We start from the raw sequence: 27,954 nt of genomic DNA, 5'->3' as shown, positions 1-27,954 counted from the left end.
AAGTCGAGTACCTGCTGTCACAGTTTGCTGCTTGTAACAGTATGAACAGTGTTTCTGAGTGTGAACGACGGAGAAGACATGTAATAAAGTAAAAAAAAAAGATAAATGGGCTGTGACATTGCAGTCTCTGTTTCTCACCATATTCCATAGTATTCTCCGCAGACTCGCCTGGCTCTAGCCTGCGAGCTCTCCGGCCGTGTTTGGAGTTGTTGTGGACGAACATGTTGTCAGACACGGCGAGGAGGTGGCCCTCTACGCTCATAGTGCTGGACAGGACCACCTGAAAGAAAGGCAGAAGATACATGAGCGCGCGTGCTGGATTGAGACAGCCCGCTGCGAGTCACAATCTCCGGTTACAGCAGCAAAGTCCCCGAGCAACAATTTGTTCCTGCGTACAGGTGATAGTAATATTTCTCAGAAGGTAATGTGACATGGCTGGGATCTTTGTAATATGTCTGCATTGTGGTGATGACACTGCTCCCAGGCCCCTCCGCCCCTCCATCAGGCCTCCATATGGCCTCTAACTTTTTGATTCATACAGCGTGCAGCAGGCTCATCGCTGTCTCCTCCTGATCCTTCAATGACACCAAACATATGGAGCAAATCTCCCACGTTAGCCGGCCGTTAAAGTTTGGATGATATATAGTGGGCCTAATTTGATTTTCTGGCCGCAGCATGTGTGTGTCCCTTCCCACATCTGCCTTGCATGGATGACACACACGTATAATTAATGAGGGGATACTTGCAGGTTTTTCTCTTTGGATATTTATGAGTGTTGGTACTGTTTCTGGAAGTGATAATGAGTTGGATTGTGTGTTTAAGAGCATGTTTTAGTGAGTGAAAAGTAATTTCTAATTAAACTATAAATATGTCATAACGTGCATTATTTTGAAAATCAGACAGCAAAGTTAAAACTATGCACTCCCTTGGAAATAAACACATGGCAGTGATTTTGCAGGTGAAGGAGCAGAAGAAAGAAGCATATGTGCTATAGGTGGTGCAGAGGGAGGGGAAGCCAAAGGAAAATAACTGTAAATTATCGATCAAGCAGCAGACTTCTGTCCGGCTCTGATCACCTTTTAACCCAGAGATGAGAGCGTTGGAGCGCCTGTGTGCTCATAACTTCTCAGCATGTGTCACAGCGCAGGAGTTAAAGCAAACATGGTGGAAGGCAGAGGGAGCACGGAGCAGGGGAAGGGACCGATGGGGTTCTGCTGGGAGAAAGGGGAATGCCAGACGGGGGCCGCTGGTGCTGAAAGACGGCAGAGGAAGTGAGGCGGGAGTGTCCCCTGTGACCACTTCCTGGGTCACGGAGCATGACCTCCTCCATCTGGAGCCAATCACTCAATTCTTGACAACTTCCTGAAACACCTCAACCTATTTCCTGCACCCCAGCACCCCAACGACAGAGTCTCCCACATATCAAGCTCCTTTTGGTTTGTCTTTCCGTCTCTCTGACTCCTTATTGATTTTTAACTTTCACCTCTCACTCCCTGCTCTCTGTCTTTTGTTGGAAAAACTTTCCAGAGCCTTACGTGGGAGTTGGACTTAGAATAAGAAGAAATTAATTATCAAATTGCTCTGTTATGATTGAGGGTCATATAGGGGGCATGTTTTTTAAGACTGCAAAAGAAAGTCAGAATAATTTGGTGCTCATTTTCTGTCTCACATGCCCCCTTTTTTTTCCCGCACACAAAACAAGCACACAGATGCGTCTCCTCCATCTTTTTCGTACCTGAAATCTCCTCATATCCCTCGGGTTTCCTGCCGTCTTCAGACAGTTCTGGTTACATTTCAGGAAAAACTTCAAGAAAAACCTGCAGAGGTAAAGAAGAGGACACATGTTTGTACATCAGCGAAAAAGAAATCATGTGAAGGAATCATGTATATCATTATCTGCTTCCTGCAACACACAGGCAGTCATAGGAGACATTCATTATTTTTCAGACAGTTCTGCGTGTGTGTTAGTGTGTGTGTGCGCGCACATCTACATGATTACAGCTCTGACATCAATCCCAGCTGTTTAGCTCAGTATTAAAGTCAATGTTATTACACTTTAAATCAAGTGATGAGAATGTGAAGCACAGTCCAGTGAAAGCGCTGCTGTGTTTCAAAGTAAACTGGAGACAGTGATGTATGCCGGGGGGACTCGGGGGACCACGGTATCCCACAATGCCGCATTTGAACCCCCACATGGGAATGGAGAGGGAACGGAGTAGAGACAACTACAGAGAAAGTGAAACGAGGAGGTGGAAAGAGGAAGGAAGTGATGGAGGCACAGGCGCTGGTATGGACATGAATTTTGTTTTCAAGTATATGTGTCTCATTACGTATGTGAGTGTACTTTGGAGGGTGAGAGGCTGAGAGGGAGAGAGAGAGAGAGAGAGAGAGAGAGAGAGAGAGAGATGGGTGCTGATAGCCTCTGCTGCACCAAAGAAAAAACCTGAGAGAGGTGGAATAAATAGGAGAGATGGAGACTATGGAGAGAGAGAGACTCCAAATCCCAGGTGTACACGGTTCGGCAACACGGCCCGCTGCCATGGCAACGCAGCTCTGCCGCAATCCCAAAGTCCCCGTGCTGAGAGGCAAAGACGGCGCCGGGAAAAAGAGGAGGCAACAACAAGAACGCATTCCATCACTGAAACACGGCGAGGAGAGAGAGACGTGGCGAGGTGAGAGGCAGGGAATGAAAGAGAGCAGGTGCAGAAGAGATCCAGGCAGGAAGAGAAGATGTTAGAAAGAGAAATGAGCCTGGGAGTGATGCAGGCAGCGCTGTGATATAATTATGACATTTGACAAATATATGATCCCCAAACCAGATGTCCACTTCACCTCTGCGTCGCTCATGAAAAGCATCCACTAATGTTCACATTAAACAAACAACAACAGAGCAGAAGAGAAATGCTGCAGAGGGAGGCAGCGGTTTTCGGGCTCCATGTTTAGCTCCAATCCCACCCACACTGCGCTCTCTGCAAATATAAGTCATGTTAATGGAGAGCGCTTGTTTGGAGAGCAACTTCATATTGGCCCCGCAGCCCTGATCCCTCCCATCGAATACTAATCTCTCCTTCATTCTGTCAGCGTGTACTCGCTGTTCTTCCATCACCCGCTCCAGCTTCCTCCCCTGTGAACGCAGCCCGGTTTGAAACCAGCGCTCGGTTCCAACAGTGTGTCCAATATTTCTTGATTTGAGATATTTCGTTGGAGGACAATCAATATTGTTGTTGGCAGAGAGCGATTATAATTTATTAGCGAGAGCTCGGACCTCCAACCTCAAAGCTGCCTGTTAGAGGTTTTGGGTGGAAACATGTGAAAGGGAACTTCTTGACTTCTTCCTTTCACTTCTTTTCTCATCAGAGTTTTTCCTTCTTTCTTACATCTGTTGGACAGTATCACTGTCACATGATTTAAAACCACTGTATATACTTTATTACATTAGGAAAGTTATCCAGTTTGTTTCCTCTCTCTGAAATGGGACCATAACCGAAAGTGTCCTGTTTCACTTTACGGCCTCCGGTGAGGGCTCTGCTGTCTGTAGGTCTTATCCCGGGCTATGATTCTTACATTATGGCTCATTTTAGAGCGTGTAGCTGTCATCTATAAGGAGCTGAGTCAGAGCAGGGAGCACACTTTTGGTTATAAAAACCATGTCCCAGTCAGGCTGTGGTTTAGCCACATTAGCCTCAATGCCACAGGCCTGTCAGCCTCATCTCAGCAGCAGTCATCCTTCATTTGACTGACGTGATAGAACTCACTCGGAAGCCTCAGATTGTGACATCACACCCTAATTGAGAGGTTGTCTGCGTCCATCTCAGGCTCCGTGCACCTTCTTGACCTTGTTTGTTGACTTCTTCTCATCATCGCTGTTTGTATGACACCAGATGCCTCACACACACACACACACACACACAGAAACACACACATTCACATGCATGCATGCACACACTAATACGCCGACACCCCCCCACCTTTGCCCCCCCTCCCAAAAACCCATTGAGTCAACTTTTCACCCCCCTCAGTTCGGACGCACACAGCTGCAAATGCTGAAATTAAAGCGAGACATTGACGCATATATTAGCATGCATTAGCCGCTTCCCCCTGCCCACTTAACATGCAAATCTCCCAGCCCCGTCGCCTCGCACCTTCTGCCACACATTCATTTGCTGAATTATAATTAGACTAATCTTGCATAATTAATAAGAAGTCGAGGACCCTCTGTTTTTTATCCCCTCCTCTATTGTGGTTGCAAAAGTTTAATATTGCTGTTGTTTGTTTTTGTTTGGGTAATGTAATACACCCACACACCTCCCCATGCAGAGGGAGAGAGGAGGAGAACATGCAGGGAGTTGGATGTAAGCTTCATGTCACAGAGAAAGAACTTAGGCGTGTTTGTAATGTTCTTTACAGGCACATTATATTCAGTAAAGCAGGGTAAATAGGGGGTTTGGTTTGTTTAACACACTTTGAAGAGAGAAGCATAGCGCAAATACAGCTAATGGAAAACTAATTTAACTAGGTTAGCATATACGTCAAAGTCCACAACGCTAAAGAGTATTATTCATATCCAGTCTGTGGTCCTTAATTGTAGTTTTCAATCACTTCGTGAAACTGTAACTGTTATAATCTCTTCCTGTGGCATTAGATGACGCACAAATAAGGTACCAAAACTCAACAAGAGCAACCTTCATGATTGTTTTCCTACCACATCGATGACAAATTTGAAAAGTAATTGAATTTCACAGACCTAACTTTGTCCGGCAGTGGAAACCAAGTTTTATCTCCCAGCACATCTACCCTCCACAGACACACTTAAAACAGGAAGCACAAACAAAACATAGACCCGAGTCTTAAACCTTGGGATCATTTTCCACTGCGGCACAACAGGGAGTCTGTTTTTTTTTCTTCTCTGTCTTCACTTCTGCATCTCTGTCAAGGCCTCCGATCCCTTTTGTCTGCATCTGCTTCAGTTCCCAAGACTAAACACAGGCCTCGCAGCGTGAGGCGGCTGTCCCGATGCTGACAACTTGCTTAGCAAACAATACTTTCAGCGACCGACCAGCAAGTCACGACACTAAAACAATAGAAGAAATGCAGCTTTTGTAAATATTCCCTCCTCAGTGTGGACTCCAGTTTCACGTCTCTCGCTCCTTCAGGGCATCTGCTACACATAAGTGTTACACACTCTGCTTTACACATGGCCTTAATCATGCAAGCAGCACCTCAGCAGCGCAGGACCCCCAACAAAAATGTTCATAGGCATTCATCAGCACTAATCACTGTTGACATAAACTGCCTTTTCACATAGACATAAAACACATCGCCCTCTGCGCTCGTTGTAAAGGAAGGTTTACTGGTAGCAGCCGCTCCTCAAAGATGTGATGCTAAAGGCTTTAACGCTGAGGTCAAGTTAGTTAGCATCACAGCTTGAGAACTTTCTCCACTCGCCTGCTTCTCTGGGTTTTTAGACTTTGGGCCTCCAGTTTTGGAAAACTGCACCAAAAGATGACAAATTTATGCTTTAATGCTAAAATATGTGAGGGGAAAATTGAAGGAAAGGAATGAGGAGGAGGTTGTCGTAATTTTTGTTCAGTGGACGTTGATGCCCTGCTGCTCAGATACAACCGAAGAGGAGTAGAGGAGAGAGAGTTCTCCTTCTGACCCGCTCCATATTGTTCAAAAGCAACTGATTGTACGGAACTATAAGATTAGGACAGAGCAGAGGAGGGACTGAACGATGGAGGAGAGGCAAAGACAGAGGAAGAGAGGAAGAATGTTGATGTCCTGTATTCAGGGCCATCACTCATCAGACTTCCCCCCACCCACCCTGAAAAAACAAAACAGTGTCCTGACATCGTGGTGGAGGGGAGCGGAGGGGAGGGAGCGAGGGAGGGAGGGAGGGAGGAAAATTAGGAAACCAGATGTGAAGCATTAAAACATACTGACATGCAGAGGGCCTTCCTCTGCCACACTCACACACTGAGAGCACTAACTCATACAGCAGGCCCAGATGCATGCACATATGCATGCATATGTCCCACAATGACTGCACAAAACACGCACATACACACGCATTCATGCAGACACAAATACTGACCTGCAAGCAACTGTCAGTGATGTCAAATTAAACACATATAAAAGGGGTTCCCTAAAGAATCACATGATTTTATGTGCTAGTCGATTTTTAATAAAACACGTATGAAATAAAACACGCTGCAGCCCGTGGCTCTGTGTGTCAGGATGTGGAAGAACTCGTGTTGACCTAAGAATGTTCCACAAATCTACAGATGGGTCGTCATGCATCAGTGTATGGATATGCATCCAATTAGTACATGTACCCGGGCCGGGGGACGGCTGGGGGGGAGGGATGGAGGTGTTTTGTTTTCCTCCACGGGGAGAGCCGTGTTTGGGGGATGGAGCGGGGAGGTGAGGGAGGAGGGGGCAGTAATAAATACCCCTGGACCCAGGTCCCCTGGCAGACTGGAAGCTAGACTGGTCACCAGGGTTAACACCCGGGGCACATGACCTTTGACACTGCTAATGGGGCACAGAAAACCCTCCACGAACTGATACCCCCTCTGTCGCATACCACCACAGGACCTTTCACACCAACCCCCTCCCCACCTCCTCCTTCTAAAACATACAGGGGTATCTGTGGCATCGGCTTCACTCGCCTCTCACCAGCAAGCGTCACACAGCCAAACTGACTCCATACACAGCATCAATAAAACAACTGGTCATCATCTTATCCTGACGTCTAACCGTCTCAGAGTCGTCACTACTTACCCTGTATGAGTTTAAATAACATGCAACATGAACCATGAAGCAGCCCGGTGAAATGCAGTGTTAGAGGAAGTATTCAGACCATTTAACAAAAGTACCAACATGAGAATGTAGCAGTCCTGCAAAATCTCACTCGTGTGAAGAAGCAGAAGTATCATCACCAAAATGTCCTCTAAGTTGTTGTTACGCAGCTGATCGGGTTCTGTCAGTGTTACCATACTCTATATTTTATCACAAAGAATACGTTTATATCATATCATTTGACGAGGTTGTATAAAAATGTATACGTTTTGGGCCGTAAAGATCTAATATTCTATAAATGATTATAACCAGCACTGTATAGTTGAGAGAGAGAGTAAAAGGACGATATCTATCTTTGACATGAACTTCAGGAAACAGGAAGAAGAACTACGGCTTAAGCACTTTCCATAAATACCAGTTAAGTGATCCGACGGGCTGAGTATCATATCTCAAGGTTTTTTTTTGTCCTGCATAGAGCGCTCGGTGCTGATAAAATGGTAAACTAGCTGAGGATGGAACAACAAGCTCAGATTCTTTTTTCTGAGTTAGGGAGTAAATTAGGGAAACCTCTAGTCTTGCCAGTTGTGTGTGGCCAGATCTGACATATATAAGTTTTAGTATCAGTAAACTCCCCACTCTTATTGATCATTGGTTAAGAGAGTAAGAGAGTAAATGGACTCCAGGTATTCCCAGGCAGATAGCGAGCACATGGGAGAGCTCGGCTCCTTATAAATTCACCCTCCGGATTGGCTGTGCCCCTCTTGGCCTCTTCCTCGCTTGCCTCCCAGGCCGGCTTCGCCCCTGCAACCTCGGCCCCGGCCCACCCCGCCTCTAAACTTGAGAACTGTGACAAAGCCAAACATTTAAACCACTGGTGCTGATTTATAGAGCTTGGTAGCGCTGTAAAACCTTCAGTCCTGCCACCGCTAAAGCGAGTGAGGCGCGGCGGAGCTGGTAGGGGGGAAAAAAGGGCTGAGAGGAGGAAAGTGGGATGATGGGAAGGGTACACAAGAGGCACTGGAGTGTTTCAACGAGCTTTCTCCTGGGTGCTAAAGTGTTTTACTGCACAACCTCTCGCTGGCTGCTAAATGTGCATTTCAACAATTTCAAATGAATTAATGTTTCAGTCTCCCAAGCTTAGCCAAAAGCAGAGATTGCATACTAAGCGGGGCCACACGGGACTGCGGTCAGCTGCCAAATAGATGGATATGGAGAGATATTCAGAGTGTGGAGAACATGAATTCACAACCAGGACAGGGAATAGAAGTCCCATCAGTGGCCTCACCTCTCCCAGCATGCTCGGCGCCTCCTGAGGGACGAGGATTCAAATATACTCTCGACTGTCAAACAGAGCACGGAGCACATCCTACAGCAGAGCACATTTCAAACACACCAGAGGGTCATCTGCGACACACCAGCACTAATCTTGCTTTTTCAATACCCTTTCAATCAATCAGCCCCTAATCAGATTTACCAATAACACGTGTGCATCAAAGCTCGACCCGAACCTTCCTCAGAGAACAACAATGACTGTGGGATGGATGCCAGAGAGAGGAAGAGGAGAGGAAAGAGAAGCAACAACAGAAGGAGAAGAGATGTCTTCTTAATTAGCCAGTAATGATAAGATCTGACAAACAACATCTGTTTCCAGAAAGAGAGAGAAGGGAGGGGGAGGAAAGAGGGGAGGGAGGGAGAGAGGGAGGACGAGGTAGAGAGAGAGAGAAAGAAGCAGCAGAGAAACCTGTGAAGCCGAGACAACAGGGACCTGCTTGTAAGAAAGTAAAGGGGGAGCGGAGGGGATGTGTAAGGGAGGGAGCGCCGTGTAGCGTGACACAATAGAAGAAACGCAGGATGAGAAGACTAACAGAAGTGAGGAGAGAAAGACAGAAAGGGGAGAGAAATCTGACAGGGTTGAGGGAGGCGAAGAGCCAGGACGAATATGACAGACAGAGTGAGGGAGACGGATCAAAACGAGAGGAGAAGGAGGGAGACAGGCAGACGGGGAGAAGGTGAGCGGGATAATGGTGCTGCAGGGAGAGAGGAGAGGAGAGGAGGAACGTGTGAAGAGATGGGAATGGAATCACTCAGAGGTCCAGGGTGCTGTAATTTACTGTCCGTGGCTAATACACAGCAAATGTGTGGAGCCGAGGAGCAGGAGAGGAGAAGGGGAGCCGGGTGGTGGGGGGCTGCAGGGAGGGCACGCTGGCTGTTGGGGCTCTCAGCAGGCCTGCTGGGAGCCTGTCAGCAGTCACATCACCCCCTGCCCTCAGCCCTGACAGATTCATCAGGACCAACACACACACACGCACACACACGCACTAACTTACTAATACATGCATGCAAAAGATTGTAGTGACACTACAGTTACATTTTACTTCTTTCTTTTCTGTATGATGAGGAAAACCCAACATCTGTTGCATTAAGCATTCAGGCAGCGAAACACAAAAGAGCCAGCCTGATTTCTGCTTTAACTTAAAGTACTAAGATTCTGTTTATCCTGCAATCTGCAACATAAATTCTGCCTCTGAGGGTGTAAAAAAAAAGTCTAGAAAAATGTAGATATTTTGTAAGAAAACTAAATCTACACAAATCCTTGTCTGGCTCCTTTTCCCGTGTTCGGCAGGAGGAACAATGTTGCCTCAAGCTCAAGCCAAAAGCAAGACTTAATCCAATCTTATTAAAGAAATACAGCACATGTGTAAATATTAGTGTTAGGAAATGTTTAAAAAGTGGAAGGGTGGAGGATTTCTACAGAAATTTAACTCCTGGGAGGAATACAGTCCGTCCAGATCCCAGATAAACAGACAAACAAACAAACAAGGTGGCCAGCGGGGCCGGCCCAGCACCAGGGGGCATTGTTAAGTCATTAGTGAAATTTAAGAAGAGGAGGACCGATCTCCATCACGCACGCACACACACACACACACACACACACACCCAGCTCCACCCACAGCAGCAACATCCAGCCAAAGAAAACAACCCTTGTTCCTAAATACCTCTGCTAACTGGCCTCTGACTCCACACCCACACACAAGCACACACACGATCCTGATTGCACTGATACAAGATCTCCTTACAAAATAAATGACAAATGCAGGAATTTCACATGAAAAATAAACCCGCAGACATCCGAACCCGATGCTCACAAGAAACCACACGCTGCCTGCGATCTGAAGACCCTCTAAATCACGCTAATCTGCCCCCTTCTGATCCTCTGAGTGCCCCTACTTAATCTCTACACAGCTCGAGCAGAGGTGAACCCTATTAGAGGCCAGACAAATGGTAGGGTTTGCCCCAGCTACTCCGGGAGTGCTCGGCCTTTCAGAGCGCCATTGAGCTGCAACTCAAAACTTCTAATTCCCCCCTCCACCCACTCTAAAAGTCCCCCTGCTGTTCCTCCCCATTAGCCCATTGCTAGTCCAATCCCATTTCCTGTCAAAACATTTCTGGGCTGTTCTCTGTTTCCGACTGCCCCCTCTGTTGGCTCTCTCAAAGAAAACAAACCGGGCCTACTCCTCGTGTCAGGGTTCAAGCCACAACAGCTAACGCTGGCTGAAGCCGAGCAAAAGTGACCAAACACAAACCTGGCTCCTAACCCACCACTCATTATACACTTCCTGTTCACACTGGAGTCCCGGACGTTCCCGGTTCACATCGCAGAGCCCGACGAAAAGGTCCACGAACTCATTTTCAGCAGTCTAACTCTGAGTGAGGCTCCTCTCACAGTACCTGTCAGAGGATTTGATATTCCAGACATCGCCTCGTCTCTCCCTGTCTGTCTTTGTGTCAGTCTCACTCTCTCGCTTTGCCCCCAGGGAGGAGGCATCCCCGCAGTCCTGTGCCAGCTGCTCAGTGGTCCAGCCTGTGTGCCGTGGTGTGCACTGGAGCCTCAGGGCCCTGTCGCCACGCTGCCTGGCCCCCCCTGCCTGAGGGGCTCACTGACAGGGGGTCTGGAGGGACTGGACAGTACTCGCCCACCAGGGAGAGACCTGTGACAGCGGACTGAGGGGACCACTGTGTGTGACTTTGTCTGTGCACATGTATGTGAGCGTAACGGACAGACAGGTAATTTATGCACACATATTAATAAGTGCATCAGTGTGCTATGCAACACAGCGACACTACGACCTGAACAGTGCTGGCAGGGATACTGCTTTATGATCACAAGATATCCTTTACGATGTATTTCCTGCTTTCTGCTGAGATTCAGTGAAGAAACTGAAACATTAAACTGTCCCGATTCTGGTCTATCATCCAAATATTTTACATGTGAAATTCTCATAAAACCGGATCATAGATTTGGAAATACCCGTCACACAAGCCAACACATCCAATCACAGAAAACTCTACAGGTGGGCCTTAGATTGCAGCAACTTTTCCAACATCATCTGCAGCTCCTGCTGCTGCCAGAGGCTCAAATTGGGGATAAAAATGCACCTCCTCCTCCGCATCCTCCCTGTAAGTTGGAGCTATTGTCAGAGAGCATTTTTGCGGTCTTGTTCTCAGCTGCTGCTCACAGAAACTCCTCCTTGCTGATGATTTTTCCCACTCTTACTTTCTTTTTCAGACTTAAATATATGAAAACAAGAAGAAATCTAAGCTCCCTTTCACATGTGTTTTGTTTCATTAACAAAAACTTCCCCACTTCAGACCCGTGCTCTTTAAGTAAATGTGACAGCTGAGGCAATCACAGTGCAGGTACAACGCGCCAGAAATAACAGAGAAAGCTACACTTCAGAATCCTTTACTGCGAGTCTGAGAAACAATCTCCTGAAATGACATTGTCGCCTCCCACATAAAACTCTCATGTGCATATATGATGACCTAACAGGGCGACTTGGCTGCAGTGCATGAGTATGCATCTGGGAGAGGGGAGGAATTCGACCCCTGACACGGTCCAACAAATGTCACTGCATTTATTCTTTGGCTGAAAGTTTAATGTTCTTTTCCCAAAGAGTTTCTATTTTCTTTTCTGTTGAAGCTGCAGAACGAGGCGGCGGCCGGGGTTCCCCTCCATTAGCAGAACAAGGACAAACTATCTGGCCTCTTTAAGAACAGGTAGACTGCAGTGAAAATGGCATACAGAAGAAGAGAGAAAGGGAAGTGGCCCACATCCTGTTATTTGTTACAATGAGTTTGAGACGGGCAGGCAGAAGCAGGTGGATGGACTAACATGGAAACAGATGGTCAGACTGCCTCTCTGAGACATTTACATACAGCAACAAATGACATGTGAATAGTTTATTGTCAGACTGTCCAGACAGTGTTAATCCGGAAAGAACTGTAAAAGGAGGATACAGTTTTACTGCACTGCAGGATGGAGACTCTCTCTCTCTGTGTCCATCAGATGCACTAAAATGATGCTTCAGGATGAAATCAGCTTCAGTAATTAAAGAATAATTAACATTAACTGTGAGTGAAACTAAAACTACCAACTACACATCGATTAGGACTGAGAAAAAAAACACAACCCTGCACTGACTAGTTGAAAACACAGCTGTGGCGCACACACATAACTAGAAGCAGGACTACAAACAGATCAATACAACCCACAACCTGAGATTAAGAGTAATGGATTCCTCTTGGAGCATCCGAAGTGGAGACGCCGATCCCCGTAATCATTGTTCACATGCTAAAATGATCAGCTCTGTATTAATACACTTGTGCATTAATGGTGTGATGGGGAGGTTTTATTTTTTTAGGTCATATTTCAAACATCAGACCGTGGTATGCAGGAGAATGTTGGCGTCCCTGAGAGCTCATTTGAGTCTGGAGGAGGGAGAAGCCATATCGACAACATTGGAAAATTCCTATTGATTATTCTTCTTTTCTCTGAGCGCCCGCTTGTTAAAAAAGACCCCTCTTGGAAACACGATCAATTAGTGAGATAGTGCTTGCCATTGATCACCCCTCCCCGCCTCACAGATCTCCTGCCTTACGATGGATCCCTCCACACACTCCTTACGACCAACTATTGATCCCAGCTTCTTAGCCAAATATAAAAGCATGCACCCGCGCTGAGCACTGACCCCTCCCCTCTAAAACCACACGGTCTAATACTAATACTGACATCTGCTTGTCTCCATTGTAAAGCCATGGTTCACTCATAAATACAGGGGCCAGCTTTGGCCCAGAACCAATATAGTTTTTCAGAGGTCAGAGGTCAGCGTGGCAATAATCCCGCCATTAACAGATCTGCCTGGGTTAATACTGGGAACTACTCGGACCAGACGACCTTTAGGGAGGGAAAGCAAACAAGATTGGTGGAAAACACCCGTATTATACACCGTATGATTGTTGTTTATAATACCAATAGCATTAATCATTTCAAACTCACAGTTATAAAACAGAGAAAACCCTTTTAAAGGGCCAGTTCGCCAATTTTCAGCCTCAGTCCTATCCTGGTATTATGAGGAGCTAATGCCATTATGGTAGGAAAAGAATGCAATTTGGCTCTGTGCCTTTGGAGGCCGCTATCCGCTTCTCCAATGGGCCCTGGAAAACCTCCATCAGACTACGTAAAACGCGTCATCTCTCGGAGGCCAGGGAGCTCGCTAAACTACACTTCCTCAATCTAGGACGTTCGCCTCCGATGTCATGTCTCGTTCAAAATCGCCAGGTTTGAAATGTAGACTGCAGACCTGAAGATTTTTTAGATGATCCACCGGTATAGTCTTGTTGTATTTCAGATTCTGTACCGCTCTGAGTCATTGCCTGCAGTGAAAACGATAGTATTTCACTCCAGCGTCTCTCGCTGGGCCGTTCCTTTCAGAGGGAGGGGCACAATGCACGCTGGGTGTTGTAGGAATGTAGAACAGGCGAAACCACAAGCTGTTTGTACGACTTTCTCCAAAGCTATGGCGCCAATTTCAAATATTATTGCTTCTGTCGATTACAGAGAACACCGGCTTTGACTGACAGTGGCTTTTTCCAGGGAAGAGATGCTCCTTTAAGCGTCTGGAATCTGCAATAAAATAACTTTTATGGCTTGATAAATAAGCTCCACAATCAATCAATTATCTAAATTTTTTTAATTCATTTTCTAACAATCGACTAAGCAATGAATCCACTTATTTCTTCAGCTCTTGTTGTGAAAGAAAAAGTGTAAAACAAGACACAAATATTAAGACCAGATATAAAAGATGTTAAAATCAAACTACAAAAGTATTAAAAGCTCTGACTGCTCGACTTTGAAGACTTAAGGAAGATTTATGGTGATGAGTCCGCAGGAATCAATCAATCGATGTGTCTATTGATCAATCATCTAACCAATCAGTGAACAAGCCGCTCCATCATTCAACGATAAGACTCTCTTAAAGCAGAGGAGTCACATCAGGCCTGTGAGCGGTTCACTAATGTTAAGATGAGATAATTGTAGAACTATTAGACGCAGCAGGCGTTAGATAATTCTCTCCCATAGGCCACTCAAGAGTCATCTCTTTGTCAACGACTGCCCTTGCCCCCTTCATCCCCTCGGTCCCTCCACCCTCCACCCCTGCACCCCTCCCTGTGGATCAGCTGTGATCTCCTCTCTCCCCTTTCACTCAAATCAGGATTAGGGAGAAGAGGAGGCGGAGGAGGGGGCGCAGCAGCAGCAGCAGCAGGAGGAGACGGGGGGAGAAAAAACTGAAACAATATGGAAAGGAGATTAGAAAAGTGGGGGTTTGGGACGTTTGGGGAATTGCAAACTCCCTTGTGCTTGGGTAGGTGTCCTAATGACACCGCCTAATTATGGCAAAATTAGACAGGCTAAAGGGAAGGAGGGGGCGGGGGCTGCTGGTGGTGGAGGAGGTGGGAACGTGGAGGAAAAAGGAAGAGGAGCAGGGGAATTAAGAGATAGGGAGCGAGGAAGTCGGTAAAGAGTGGAAAACGAGAGAGGGAGAGCAGAAGTGCAGATAGGAGGCGAGGCGGGGAGCAAGGGAGCGTGAGGCTGAGGGGAGAGGGAGAAAAGGAGGAAGAAAAGGAGTAGAAAGCGAGAGGAGCGAGTGGGCCCCAGCACGCTGCATGTTAATTGGAGAACAGGTGTTGGGGCTGGGAGCAGGAGGCTGATTACTGGAGCCACAGAAACAGACCGTCTCCTACACACACACACACACACACACACACACACACATGAATAATTTAAGACCCAAGCAGTGACTAGGGAAAAAGGTCAAAGCAGGGGTCACAAAGACACGTAGACAATCGCACATACATTCATACACACACATAAATAAACAAGTATGCACACATGAAAATATATGTTTGTGTGTTACATGCTCTGAACACACACACACACGCGCACACACACAGCTTATCCTGCCAGTCTTTTTTTACCTTTTCAGTGTGTGGCTTGTCGAGTGACAGAGTGCACATAAGGTGGGATAAAATGGCACAGGCCAACACAAAATTTCATTGGCTTATCAGAAATTAGCTGGCTGCTAATAGGCTGCTCCCCGAGGAGAGGATTTCAGGCCGGTCAGGAGGGAGAAGCCCGCATCAGGATGGGATATGCCCGGTGTGATTAGAGAGCACAGTAGGTCAATGATTCCATTTAAAGCAATCCTCAGAGCAGCACACAGACACAAACACACACACAAGGAGTGACAAAGAGATATAGATCGCTCCTTTCCTCTCCGAGATACTTACAAACAAATTTGGAGGAGGTTTGGCCATGTTAGGAGGAAGTATGAAAGCGGTGCCGAGGGGGTTATTGGGAGAGTAATGTGCTACAGTAAATGAGAAAAACAGCTGCTCCAAGGTATTCTGGGAAAAATTTCAAAAGACAACAGCCCGATTTTTCCGTTATATGAAAACTATCTTCAGCGGAGATCCTCTGAGACACACTGTCAACAGGCAGCCAGCTTGAACTGAGGAGGGGAAAGAAAAGGGTCCTTGACGTATATGAAGTGAGTGTTTCTAGACAGACTATCCGAGGGAAGGAGGGAAGGAAGGAGAGGAAAGAAGAAGGCGAGGAGGGAGAGGAGATGAAGGTTGCGTCCATGACATCACAGAGAAAATATTTCACATGCGGTGTGCTTATGAGCATTCATCACACTGGTTAATGCCAGGCAGACAGCGCGAGACCTCCCAAATCCCTCGGACGTGAAGGCCCTCACACACGCCGATTATGGCGGTGGTCATCCGCCTTCAAGCCCGATGATAACTGACTGTCAGGGTGAACAGTTACTACATATGTGGGCCAGTCTGCTGGGGATGAAAGATCCACATGCTTCTGATAAAAGAAAATCTACGCTTCGGGCAGGTTTCAGGTGTAATGTCGGCTGCTGAGAGTAATGAGTGACCAAAGTGAAACAGACCGCAGCGGGATGGAGAAAAATCATCAGAAAACTGCAGAAGAAGAAACACACGAGGGGCCGACATGGAGACAGACACTGTGTATCACAGAGCGTTCCATTGATGCGCTGTGAAATAACTACACATACAATGTTGCATTCATGCTAAATCCAGCCAATATCCAGGTGCTTCATCACTGCTAAGTAGCTAATCTTCCCACTTGTCCTTAAATGCAACAGCTGACATCACAGCTCTTTGTCTCTGCATAGGTGCAAACAGTGCATACCCTTGAACTTTTCCAGATGTTGTCATGTTACAAATGCAAATTAAAATGCATTATTATTGGTGTTGTATATCATGGACCAAAAAAAAACAGTCCATCATTTTTAAGTGCTAGCTTTTGCGTCCAACAGATGTTAATGAAACTGTTAAAAGGCCAAATGTGTCTATTAGAATTCCTGCTTGTAACACTGTAAAATGTTGAAAAGTCCCAGGTGGGTTAGAACTTCTTACAGGCACTTCATGAGCAACAATAGGACAATCAGGACCTTCACTGTGTGAACAAGTGCTTGTTTGAGGACGTGGTTTGATCCCATTACCTGTCAATGATGACGGGGTCGGAGGGCGTCTCATTCCGGTTGCCGCAACTTTTCTTCTCACAACAGCGGCTGAGCGGTCACAAAAAGAGACAGAAAAGAGGGGAAATAGTCAGTGGAGGAAATAAAAAAAACAAATTAAACAGGAGAGCCGTCATTCGTCTGGCCCTTCTACATCCACAGGCCCAGACTCCTCTGCTCCACAGTCGGCGGAGATCCAGGAGCACACAAAGGAGGCATGAGAGGGGAGGGGAGGAAGAGACAAAAGAATAAAAGAGGAAGAAAAGGTACAACAACACACCCTACAAACAGTGAGAGACCATTCACAAGTGAAAAGCCAGCCAGGCAATCTGTCACATTGATTTCAGAATCAAACTCAACCCCCACGCACGCACACACACGCACACACACACACACACCGTCCCACTACATCCTACCATTCGTCAGCAGTCCTGTCCGAGGAGCCTGCTGGCCAGCCCCCCCCTCCCTAAAGTCCCCTTCACTGCATAACAAAAGTGCCCCCACCCCTAGCCATCTGCCACCCCTACACCTCGCCTCACCCCTCTCGTGTCCCAGCTTGGCCCTGCCCTGCCCCCCTCCGCCCCCCTGTCAGACGGCCTCACTCCCCAGCTGTGACGCTTGCCCTCTGCCTCCTCGGCTCTGTTATTAGCCAGCTGTGAGTCACATTCGGGCATCTGCTGGCTACACAATGGCAGACCCCGACTCAGTTTTAGCCCCTCTCCCCAGGTCCCAGCCCCCAATCCCGGGTCACTGCCCCACTTCCAGACCAGTCTCTTCGGCCTCTTCTCCATCCTGAGCTCTCGTCTTTATGCACCAAATTTTAAACAAAACACTCCCTCGGCTATGACTCTTCAAACTTGCTCTGATATAAAACAACTCTCTGTAACCCTGACAGGATAAAACTACTTGTCATCACATGTTGACGAGGTTCAAACATGATGTGTTGTACAAACAGAAGAGCCAGAGTGACATTGTGATGATGGAAAGGTGGATTGTTTCCCTAAAGTGCATCTGTGTTCCGGCTGCAGAGAAGCTCCAGGAGGAAACGGGAGCCGGCCGGGGACATGCTGCGTTACAGCAGGAAGCAGCGGGGGGTTACCACGGTTACAAGGATGATGACAGACAGGCTAGACTTAGTCTTCATCCACAGTGTAGTTTTTTTTTAAAAAGTACAGCCCCAAGCGTCTTCTTTAAACCACATTTCAAGCTGAGTGAGCGAGATTGATGGATATTTGGATTTCGTCCCTGAGGGTGAAGTTTGAATGAGCATGTGTGTGTGTGTGTGTGTGTGTGTGTGTTTAAGACTCACCTGCACATAACCTCGTGTGTGAGCAGCACTCGGCACATTTCTGGATTCTTGTTTTGTCCCTCGTACGATATCGGCTGAGAGGAGGAAATGAGATTTAGTTTCATGTAGAATCAGTAAAAGTCCAACTTTCATAGCTGAGGGTTAAAACCTCTTTAGGAGACTTAAAGGTATAACAAGTAGGAATGTCCTGGAAAAATAAAATATGGACTTTTACAAATATAATATAATATAAATCATCACTTATGGGCCTCTATATATGTGTGTGTGAGTGAGTGAGTGAGTGTGTGTGCAGACCCTTGTGAGACCCTTCCCTCTGCATCTATTCTGTTGTTTTTCTTTGCATGGGACGTTTGTCCCGTTGTTGTGGTTCCTTGAGCCAATCACAGCGTTTAGGTGAGTGTGGGAGTGGTTCAAATTAGCAACTGGGCCCCATTCAGACCGGCGAACACGGCGAAAGAGCGATGCAGAGTTGGCCTTCTTTCTGTTGGACAGGTAGGTGCCTCAAACTGGGTAGGAAAAGCTAACCGGCGGTTAGCATGCCAAAGCAAATGTTACCCGGCGGTTAGCATGCTAGTGCATTGATAACCACTGGGTAGCATGCTAGCGCAATGGTAACCAGCGGTTTGCATGCTAGCGCAAAGGTAACCAGCGGTTAGCATGCTAGCGCAACGGTAACCGTGATGCTGTCGGTGTTAGCTCGGCGGGGTGGACGTGTTCTCGCGCGAGACCTTTCAGTGACGAAGAGCCCAGGAGGAGGGCCCCAGTTTGAATGTGTTGTTGACAAAATGCAAGGAAAAATCCTACTTATTATACCTTTAAGGAGAGTTTACCAACCTGTTTGGTGACTGAGTCAATAAGTCGTGCGTAAAGATCCTGCTCTGTGCGAACACCTGCAGAATAGACCAATGGGAGAGAGATTTTACTAAAGTGAATCTGTGGAGAAAAAGAGAAATCAAGCAAGAAACACATTTTTGTTGTGCAAACAAACATCGCTGCACAAATCAAGACCAAACCAATCCACCCTATTGCAAAACACTACATTAACAAAAAATGGTTAACTGTTACTTAAACTGCAAACTAAACCACTAAATCTACTCTAACCAGTCGATAAAAGGTCCATAGTGCCGAGGATTCTCAAAATAAAATGGAAAGATTTATGATGAATCTTTTTATATCTCAGCTCTCAGAAGAAGCGTTGAACTCTGTCCAGCCAACATGGAGGAACGAGGATTGGCGTGCAGTTCATATTTCTCTCTGATGGTTTCTGAGGGGATTGGGGAACGATCTGATGTTTGATGATTATGAGTCATGTTATGTTTGGAGGCCAGAATTTACAGTCACATTCCCACGGTTTGTCAAGCTGGTCTTTATCTGGCTCTGTGTACTTCTGATTTATTCCCAAATTAACTGACCGGAGCTCAGACACACCAACAGGTAGAAACGCACCCAATCAGTTATTTCAGGGGTTTTACTGAAGAACAAATGTGTTTAAAATGTGTTCCTCGCATCTTTATAATCATTTATCTTTGAGCGAGATTTCCTCATACACCTGAACCTCTCGATGCTTCAAACCCTCACCTGTAAATCACACGAGATCAGCAAACGACATGTAATGAATTGCTTGTTGAAGAGAAGAGAGAGAGCGTTACCCGAGGATTTCTCTTTATAGAGACTTTGGAGAGTATCGCTTTTTAAAACGTGTTCCTCTCATCAAAGTCTCGATTGAGATGCCTTTGATATCGCTCGGAGGGGGAAGGGGATGAGAGGAGGGGATGTAGAGGAAGTGCTTGTGGTGTGCTTGTATGTATGTATGTGTGTGTGCGTGTGTGTATGGAGGGTGTATGAGGGGGATGCTCTGGAACATGTCTTTTATCTTCTCTCCCATGGGTGCCACTGCGATGGCAGAGCAGGGGCAGCAGTGGCTCATGGGAACCGAATTTCTCTGTGTATCCCCTGATCTGATGTGGGAGCACCATGGGGGGTTGGAAGAGTTTCAGGGGGAACGAGGAGGAGGGGAGGGGTGGCAGCATGTACCTCATTTCCTCATACATGGGTGCAGAATTGGCTCCTCGTAGAGCTGAATGTTGAATCGTGCAAAGTTAGTGATTAGGCGATGAGCAGGAGTTAATTCATGAGGTCTGAGGTGAGGCAGGAGAGGATGTGGAGGAAGATTACTTAAGTGGAAAGGTGTGTGTCGTGTCACAGGTGTCCTTTATACACTCCTGCTACACGCAGGTCTCACACTCGCTGTCTAAATGATCAAACTGGATGTCTCAAAGGCCAAAGAATGGAGCTCTGATTTTACCAGCGTCTGAGTCCACTCACCGTTGCTGTAGAGGAGCTGCAGCTTGTAGTGCGTGCCGTTGTTGGTCTTTTCTCCCGTCTGCTCCTTAGAAAGAGAGGACAGACACACACAGGGACATGCAGTTAAGCACATTTAGGGCGAAGATAAGTACGGTTCCTCCCATAATCCTGCAGCTCGCCCTTCTTCTGGGAGCAGCAGCGAGGAGATCAGAGGGTTGTCGGCTCAAAACCCATGTGGGACCTTTGAGCCGAGCGCTTAACCTTGAGTGGGATGTTCTTTGTAGAGGTTGACCTATCATGTCTGATACAAACTCCTAAAACCTCAACATCCAATGCTCCCTGCAAAGAGGTAGTTACGGCGTGGTTATATGTGCGTGTGTGTGTGTGCAAAGTGGAAAGTACTGCGTGTTAGACTGAGCAGCACTCGACCTTGACAGAAAAACTTCCCTTCCGCTCTCCCTCCTTCCCCCAGGCTCTCCACTAGCCTCTCACTTCTTCTCCTCTTGTTCCTTCTCTTTCTTTACCTCCACTGGTCTTTCTAAGTGGTCTCAAAGGAATGCTCTCTGGTCCAATAACCCAGGAGGCTGGCATCACACAGACGAGAGCGAGAGAGGAGGAGGAGGAGGAGGAGAGAGCGAGGAGGTCGGGGAAGTGGAGACAGTTGTGTGGAGTGAAGAAGAAGAAGAAGAAGAAGAAGAAGAAGACGTGGTGGTGGGGAATTAAGATGCAGGGAGATACGTCGGGAAGCAACCGAGCTCAAACGTTAATATCAAAAGTGAGATTGAGGCTGAGATAGACGGCTGCCTGGCTTCATAACTTTTGTAAATATACACAGAGGAACATTTATCCCGCCATGCCATCGCTCTACCTCTGCTTAATTACAGAGCAGAAACAGATGCCAGGGTAACCATGCAGAAAATGAACTCCTCCACTGCCGTCATGTTGCTCCACGCCGGCCTGTGAGGCAGCTCACTGACAACTTTCAGCCCTGGCATTAGCGCCCTCTCCGCCCCTCCCTGTGCATGAGATCCACAGTAAAACTATGTCTGAACTGTTGACAGGACGCTGTCCTCGTGTCTCTCTCACAGGGGGGAAGCTGTTGCCTGTTTAGGAGATTCTCGTCCCCCTCACCACCCGGCAGAAACATCCATCAACGCCGGGCATAAGGCCTCCGCTCTTTCTAAGTCTGCCTTCCTTATTTTGGTCTGGTCCAACCTGAGGAATCCAGCCCCCCCCCAGCAGCAGTTTTAAGAGTATGGGAAGAGGAGGGGGGGTATGAAGCAAAAGAGACTTTGATGATGAGTTCACTGTATAACTTAACAGGAGCATGCATCATTTGCATTTTCAAAAAGTAGTGATGTCCTCCTAATGAGGCAAGCTGCTAATTAGTCATTAGATATTCTTTTTCAATCCCACATCATCAGCTCATGGAGGGAGAGCTGAGTAAACACGCAGCCGTCAGCTGCTAGATATGCTCGGCTTTACTGGGGAAGATCAACTGAAGCACCTGGTTACAGATACAGTAAATCACTGACACTTTCTGCGGCTGGTTTTTTCCCTGCTGTTGATTTCACTGTAAGCGTTTAGATGTACAGATGAAGACTTAAACATCCTCAGATAATCATCAACACAGACAGTGGTTGAGAAACAGTCATGCACACCTTGTCATGCTCCACAAAGTCGACAAACGACGTCCTCTCCACCTCCACAGGCTGCCCATGTCGGTCGTACAGCGCCAGCACAAAGTGGAAGAAGTTGGACTTGCGGAGGTTGGAGGGCGGCTGCTTCTCAAAGTGAGCTCTGGACAGAGCGACTCCGCTGAGGACACAACAGGAAGACACAGTCAGGTCACACTGTGGGTCAGGACATTAAAGACAGTGATGATCTATGAGGGTTAATTATATTTTTAATGACATTATTATTTAACCATAAAATACACTGTTGGTTGAAATATTCATCAATGACCAGAAACTTTGTAATGTTTGCAGAAAAGAGTGAAAATTATTCGACACAAGATTCACATGTTCAAAGTAATTTCATTTACAGTGAGTTACAAAGTTGTTTGCTTTACATAGTTATATGTAAACAATAATTAACATTCATTTGCACAAAAATGATAATTTCTACATATTTGTGTTTTCCTCTATAATGAAGGCCATTTGATCTTTCTGGAAGAAACAATTTTTTTTCTTTGAAAATTACACAAAACCCAAAGCAGAGAGGAAAAACAGAAAACTTCTTCAATCTGCTTAAACTTAAAAAGTGGAGAAAAGAAACAGCGCTTCTGAGCAGGACTGATGGCAGCATTATTTAACATTATACATTAAAAGAAGTGAAACATTTATTGTTTCTCAGAAGAGACTCTTTTATCTCAAATCAACCCGAAACAGTTTTGAACAAACAATCCGTGAGAGAGTCTGCATGCTGTTTCTGAATAAATTCGCTCTAAAATGAACATTTGATATTTTATGAGTCACACCGGTATAAATTGTGGATTTTTTTTTTCGTGACAGCCGTGATCATTTCCCACGAACAACAGAAAAACCTGTAAATTAAATTTAGTAAAATACGTAAATCGAGATATTTCAAATTAAAGTTGAATAAATACTGTTTAATACAAAACAGGCCTGATATAAATACAGTACCGTAGCCCCATTGTTGTATCTCCTATTTATTGCTCTTTGTGTATTTATTAAGATGTTAATTAACCCTATTAACGCGTCTCTTCTTTTTTTTAAATGTGACCGAGCTTTGGTGAATTTGATCCAAACTTTGGGCACATTTCGTGTGAGAGCACTGACGTGTGAACAGATGAGAGAAATGTGAAGAGGACGATTAAACATCTGGGGGAATGGGAGAAAACAGTTTGTGACAAGTTGAAATATTCAACACTGTGCAGAAAGAATAATTCTGGTCCTTAACAATAATAAATGCAAAGTGTGTGGATGGTGAGGATAACGGTGTTTTACAACCAGGTGAAAAATGATCAGTTTTTCACCTTCAATTTTTTTAGATTTTGTCACATACATATCGATACATTTTAAATAAAGTTTAACTGTTAAAAGATTTTCCACACGAGAGATTTGGGATATTTCTCAAGCGTGATTCTGCACGTGAGGGACTTCATGTTAAAGTTCTGTTTTGTAGTTTGACGTTATAGGCCTGCGCTCATTTTTCTGCCTTTATACTTATAATAGAATAGAAATAGAAATAATAATAATGTCAAGTATTGTTTTTCCATCACATTTAAAGATGAGTTATTAGTTTTGGGACAATGGTCTTTGAAGGAGACTCATCTTTTGCAACAAGTAATCTGAGCCTCTTTCCTGACCGCTCTCAAGATTGTTCTTGTGATCATAAAAATAAATCCTGCCTCGTTGCAAACAGGCCTGAAAGCGGCTGATTTACACAACAGGTTAGAGGGTGATATTAGCGCATCAGATGGATTTGTACTGTACCTTTGCGCCGCTACGTTCGCATCCACCACGCCGACATTACGCACCCAGGACCGGACCGGATCCATCTCCTCTCCAAGACTTCTCTCCTTTAATCCGCTCACTTCTCGTATCAGATGCTCCTGGATGCCGAACATTTAAGCCCTGTCCTGCTCGTTTCGGTGCACTTTTTTTTTGTACTTAAGGAAAAAAAAAAACTGAGTTGAAGAGCTTGAGCACTTTTGCAAACAACAGAAGGTGCACCCCAAGGCGCTGCGCTCCTCCGCAGCTTTCACAGAGCTTTGAGAAATAAAAGAGCGACGCTGCGTGATGTTTCAGAAGACTTCTGAGTTAAAATCCTCTCATACTCTCTTTTAAGGCTCAAACGACGATAATAGATGTATTCCCCCACTAATTGCAAGCATTGTCCACGCGCAGATCTCCAGCGTCAGCACGAGCGTATAAGATCACCTGCTGGGGGCTCAACTCCTCGGACAGTCCCTCTCAGAATATTCTCTGAAATAAACGTGTGTGAGGAAAGTCTTCCTTTGTCAGAGGGCCAGGTCGGATCCAAACAGTTGATCCGAGGGCCGAAAGCTCGCTGTGAGCCGCTGTGCTGAAGCATGAATGAGACCCTCTGCCGGGATAGCGCGTGGAGGAGGGGCCACGGTGCCATATGGGGGACCGATTGTTGAAATGGATGCTCTCATTGGTGTAAAGTGCATCCGTTGTTTGGACTTCTGCCAGATTCAGCATCCAACCAGTGAGTCTGGCTGCAAACTTTACACATGAAGTTCTACAAGGGTGATAATGGAGTGAAAACACGACGTTTAAAGCAGAAACTTTACGCGCCTGTGCGTCTTTACGCAACAAATATGTATTATGTGTTTCATTGAAATCAAAGATCATCTTTGTGTGTGGGAGGGGGCTTCTTAATCAATATTATTATTATTATTAATGTTCCACCAAAAATGTGGGAAAGTGTTATAAACGCTATTTATTTTTTTTACATGTTTTATAATTATATTCGTTTATTTATCACGGTTTAATCAAAGCCACTTGGGGGTTTAAATCGTCCTGTACACACTGGTCTGCTGCTGCCTTGAATGGTCTGTGACAGCAAATCCTGTTTAGTCTTTTCATTCAAGTCAAAACGCAACACAAGTGCGCTCCCGACAGGCGCGTATTCAGCAGCTCCACCGTCTGCCGCTTTGAACGCGGTGATTCCGCTGAGGAGGCATCGCATCACTGTCAGCCGCAACAATGGCCGTCTGGTTGGTCCATCAATCTTCTCCGGCGGAGGACGACGCTGCGCTCTGATTGGCGTTTGGAGCGCAGCCTGACGGTGCAGTGAAATGAGTTCTTAATCAATACAACAGACTGTCTGATCAAACACAAACCGGTCAGGGAATCAGTTAGGAATAACGATGATGCTATTTGGGAAGTTATCTATGAAGCACAAACACATCGCATCAATATAAAGTATTCATTTTGTTGTAGTCAGAGTTTCTTTAGCCTCTGATTTCTTGGCTTTAATTTAATGACAAAAAAATGTTCATAATAAATCAAAGAAGTGTTCAAGCAAAAAGAATGTCTGCCTTTTTTGTCAACGCTGTACATTTTTTATCAAATCATTACATTTTGTTTGACTGGATCTAAATTCTGTTTTTAGGCCCCAAAAAACGAAAAACTCCCGTTTTGGTGCTTTTTTTTTTTTGCCGACTGAAAATTAATTTCCGCTTCTGTTCGTCTGGCTCTGAAAAGGAAAGTTGTTTTTTTCCCCCTGCCCCTGGTCTTTGCCCCTCACCGATACTATTGTCTCTGTGTGGAGTTTGTGCGCCCGGACAATGGATGTAAATCTCCCCCCCTTTGGATGCCGCCTCAGCCCACCATCTGCCAGCGCGGGACAAAGTCAGATGTTCCCCCAATTATGAGAGCCAGTCCTGGGGAATCCTGCTCCCGAGTCTCCGCCCTGTCGCCGGGTCCCTCGCACACGTCCCCTGAGGTGATTGACAGCTCCACTTAAGCGTGAAAAATCTATATATGATGACACACTTTAATCAAATTCCTCCACTGGGTGAAAAAGTTCCAGGTGGAGAGATGCGCTCTTTAAAATATACTGACATGGAGTTTCTCATTTCTAATGTCTAATTTAGGGGAAGCGTATATCTCATAATTTGTTTGAGAAACTCGGTTAATCGAACAAAAATCGTTGAAATCGAAGCTTCTGATGCTTCCTCTGCAAACAAAGACAAAATAATGAGTTAAACTTCACATTTAAACTCCTTGGGATGATACACTCTTAGATTTGAGTTGCCACAGCTTGACACAAATAGGCTAACTAATATTAGGCGGTTAACTGAAGTCATCAAACACATTTTACTTGTCATCATGACTCCGATCAAACAGGTTGATAACACATAAAAGCAAATCAGGTATCTGTGCTCCTTTAGTCACTTTCTTGATAGATTATTCAGGACATTTAATCCAGAGGATGTTTTAATCACAAAATCACTGCAACTAAAATATCACCTATATTTATACTTTATATGGTAATCTATATTAGGCTATTGATTATTTTTTGATTGTCAAACTTAAGCCTGCTGAAATCTTTCGATTTTTTTCGAGGAACAGATCATGAAGTCAGAGCAAAGCAGCCTAATCACATCAATTCTGTGCGATTGGCAGTCGACTTCATGGTGCGGACCAACTTGTGTCTCTCTGCAGCCCCACAGGTGCGCGAGAGGTTATCACAACCCGCGAGACTTTCTGTCCAAATGTGGCTTTTCTGACTCGGTGAAGCGGAGAGTCAGGGAGAAACCGGGGGATTAGTCAAAGCACAAACGTCTTTCTAATCAATTTAACCCGCTGAGACGGCCAGCCCGTGTGTTTCATGGAGGAGGGTGTGTGTGTGTGGTGAGGGGGGAATCAGTGACTGCTAAACCAAACAATGGGGTATCGTGTGCCGCTCGTCCTCGCCAGCATTCCCCTGCTCCCATGGGACACCCGGAGCCACTCTGTGTGGATGGCACAGTGTCCGCGAGGTCACGAGGGGCGTGGTTTGTGTGTGTGTGTGTGTGTGTGTGTGTGTGTGTGTGTGTGTGTGTGTGCGCGCGTGTGTGTGTGTGTGTGTACGCGTGTGTGTGCAGCAGCTGGTTCCCGTCCCTCCTCTCCTCTGTGCAGAAAACAACACCCGCAACGTCTCCCATCGATCGCCTTAAATTGCACGCTCGTTTGTTCGCTTCTTATTTAGGAGGAGATGCAGATCCTCTGGGGAGTGTCGGCATCCAAAATGAAAGAGGAGTGACCGCCTCAACACTCCTAATATCAAACTCATCGTGTAAGAAAGTTTGAACGAACATTTGGATTCATCGCGATGTGGAGGCCTGATGGTATTTCACAGAAGACCTTAAACACATCACATGTTATTCATGTTAGAATGATACAAAGCATCATTGATGGCCTAAACTTACATTGGTCAAAAACTTCCTTCTGAATACCACAATTAACGGCCTGTAGTGTTTCTGACAGGTTAACTTTATTGATATTATATCAATAAGGCTCCTTATGTCACTGTCACAGCATAAGAAGTCTGGGTGTTGCTGATTTATGAAGTGTCCCTGTTAGTTAGTTAGTTAGTTAGTTAGTTACGTAATTTACTGTATCAAGCACAGGAGTGGCCAGCCCACAGGGATTAAAACGGTAACATTTGTCAGTCAAGACTCGAGCTCCTTACATGCAAGACATGAAACAACAAAGACAGAGCTTTGTCTTCTGTGCCAAGTAAGCGTCATGATGAAATGCAACTGTCATTAATGAATGTCATTAATAAATCCTGGTGGGTTTTTTCTGCTGTGAAATTTTCTTGTATGAAAAAGAAAATGTTTTATTGACTCTGTTCATGAAGGAGGACGATGAGAGCTGGGCATGAATCCACTCCCATATGAAAGCGGTTAGAGACGCAATGTGTTTAGATGTCTCTGCATGAAAGCAGTATTTGCTCCACATCAACAGTTCAACTTAAGAACCAGTAGAAGGTCCTGTTTGCAGTGCAGTACCCGTAGGATTCAGATATTATGCTTGTGCCTATTTTGTATGTCAGTGCCATCTACTGGTCTGCTTAGGAACATCATCTGTGTTTCTCTGGGTGTGCGAATATTTGTTCTCATCTTCTCCAGCTTTGTTTTATATCATAGATTTCATCCAGACCCAG

General features: G+C 45.8%; 1 protein-coding gene across 12 annotated transcripts in view; it reads right to left on the bottom strand.

Annotated features, from left to right (window-relative positions):
• The window catches only part of ebf2 (EBF transcription factor 2), a 28,291-nt gene extending 4,392 nt beyond the window's left edge, over positions 1-23,899 (bottom strand). For 6 of the 12 annotated variants that reach the window (XM_069682464.1, XM_069682466.1, XM_069682467.1 and 3 more), the window contains exons 1-8: positions 23,766-23,899; positions 21,969-22,125; positions 20,329-20,392; positions 18,838-18,893; positions 18,004-18,077; positions 16,677-16,745; positions 1,736-1,817; positions 139-280 (exon numbers count right to left, since the gene is read on the bottom strand). In XM_069682464.1, coding sequence (XP_069538565.1) covers positions 139-280; positions 1,736-1,817; positions 16,677-16,745; positions 18,004-18,077; positions 18,838-18,893; positions 20,329-20,392; positions 21,969-22,125; positions 23,766-23,899 — 778 coding nt within the window. Of the gene's footprint in view, positions 1-117; positions 281-1,735; positions 1,818-16,676; positions 16,746-18,003; positions 18,078-18,837; positions 18,894-20,328; positions 20,393-21,968; positions 22,126-23,765 lie in introns of all 12 variants that reach the window. The other 6 variants (XM_069682465.1, XM_069682468.1, XM_069682473.1 and 3 more) reach the window with 4 other exon arrangements.
• Between the last annotated feature and the right edge of the window lie 4,055 nt (positions 23,900-27,954).

This window comes from Semicossyphus pulcher, unplaced genomic scaffold, assembly GCF_022749685.1.
Source record: "Semicossyphus pulcher isolate SPU_LCO1_2020_fin unplaced genomic scaffold, fSemPul1.0.p SCAF_6, whole genome shotgun sequence".
NCBI classification, from domain to species: Eukaryota; Metazoa; Chordata; class Actinopteri; order Labriformes; family Labridae; genus Semicossyphus; species Semicossyphus pulcher.
Note: the sequence above shows the minus strand (reverse complement) of the source record. Positions and strands in the feature narration are given on the sequence as shown.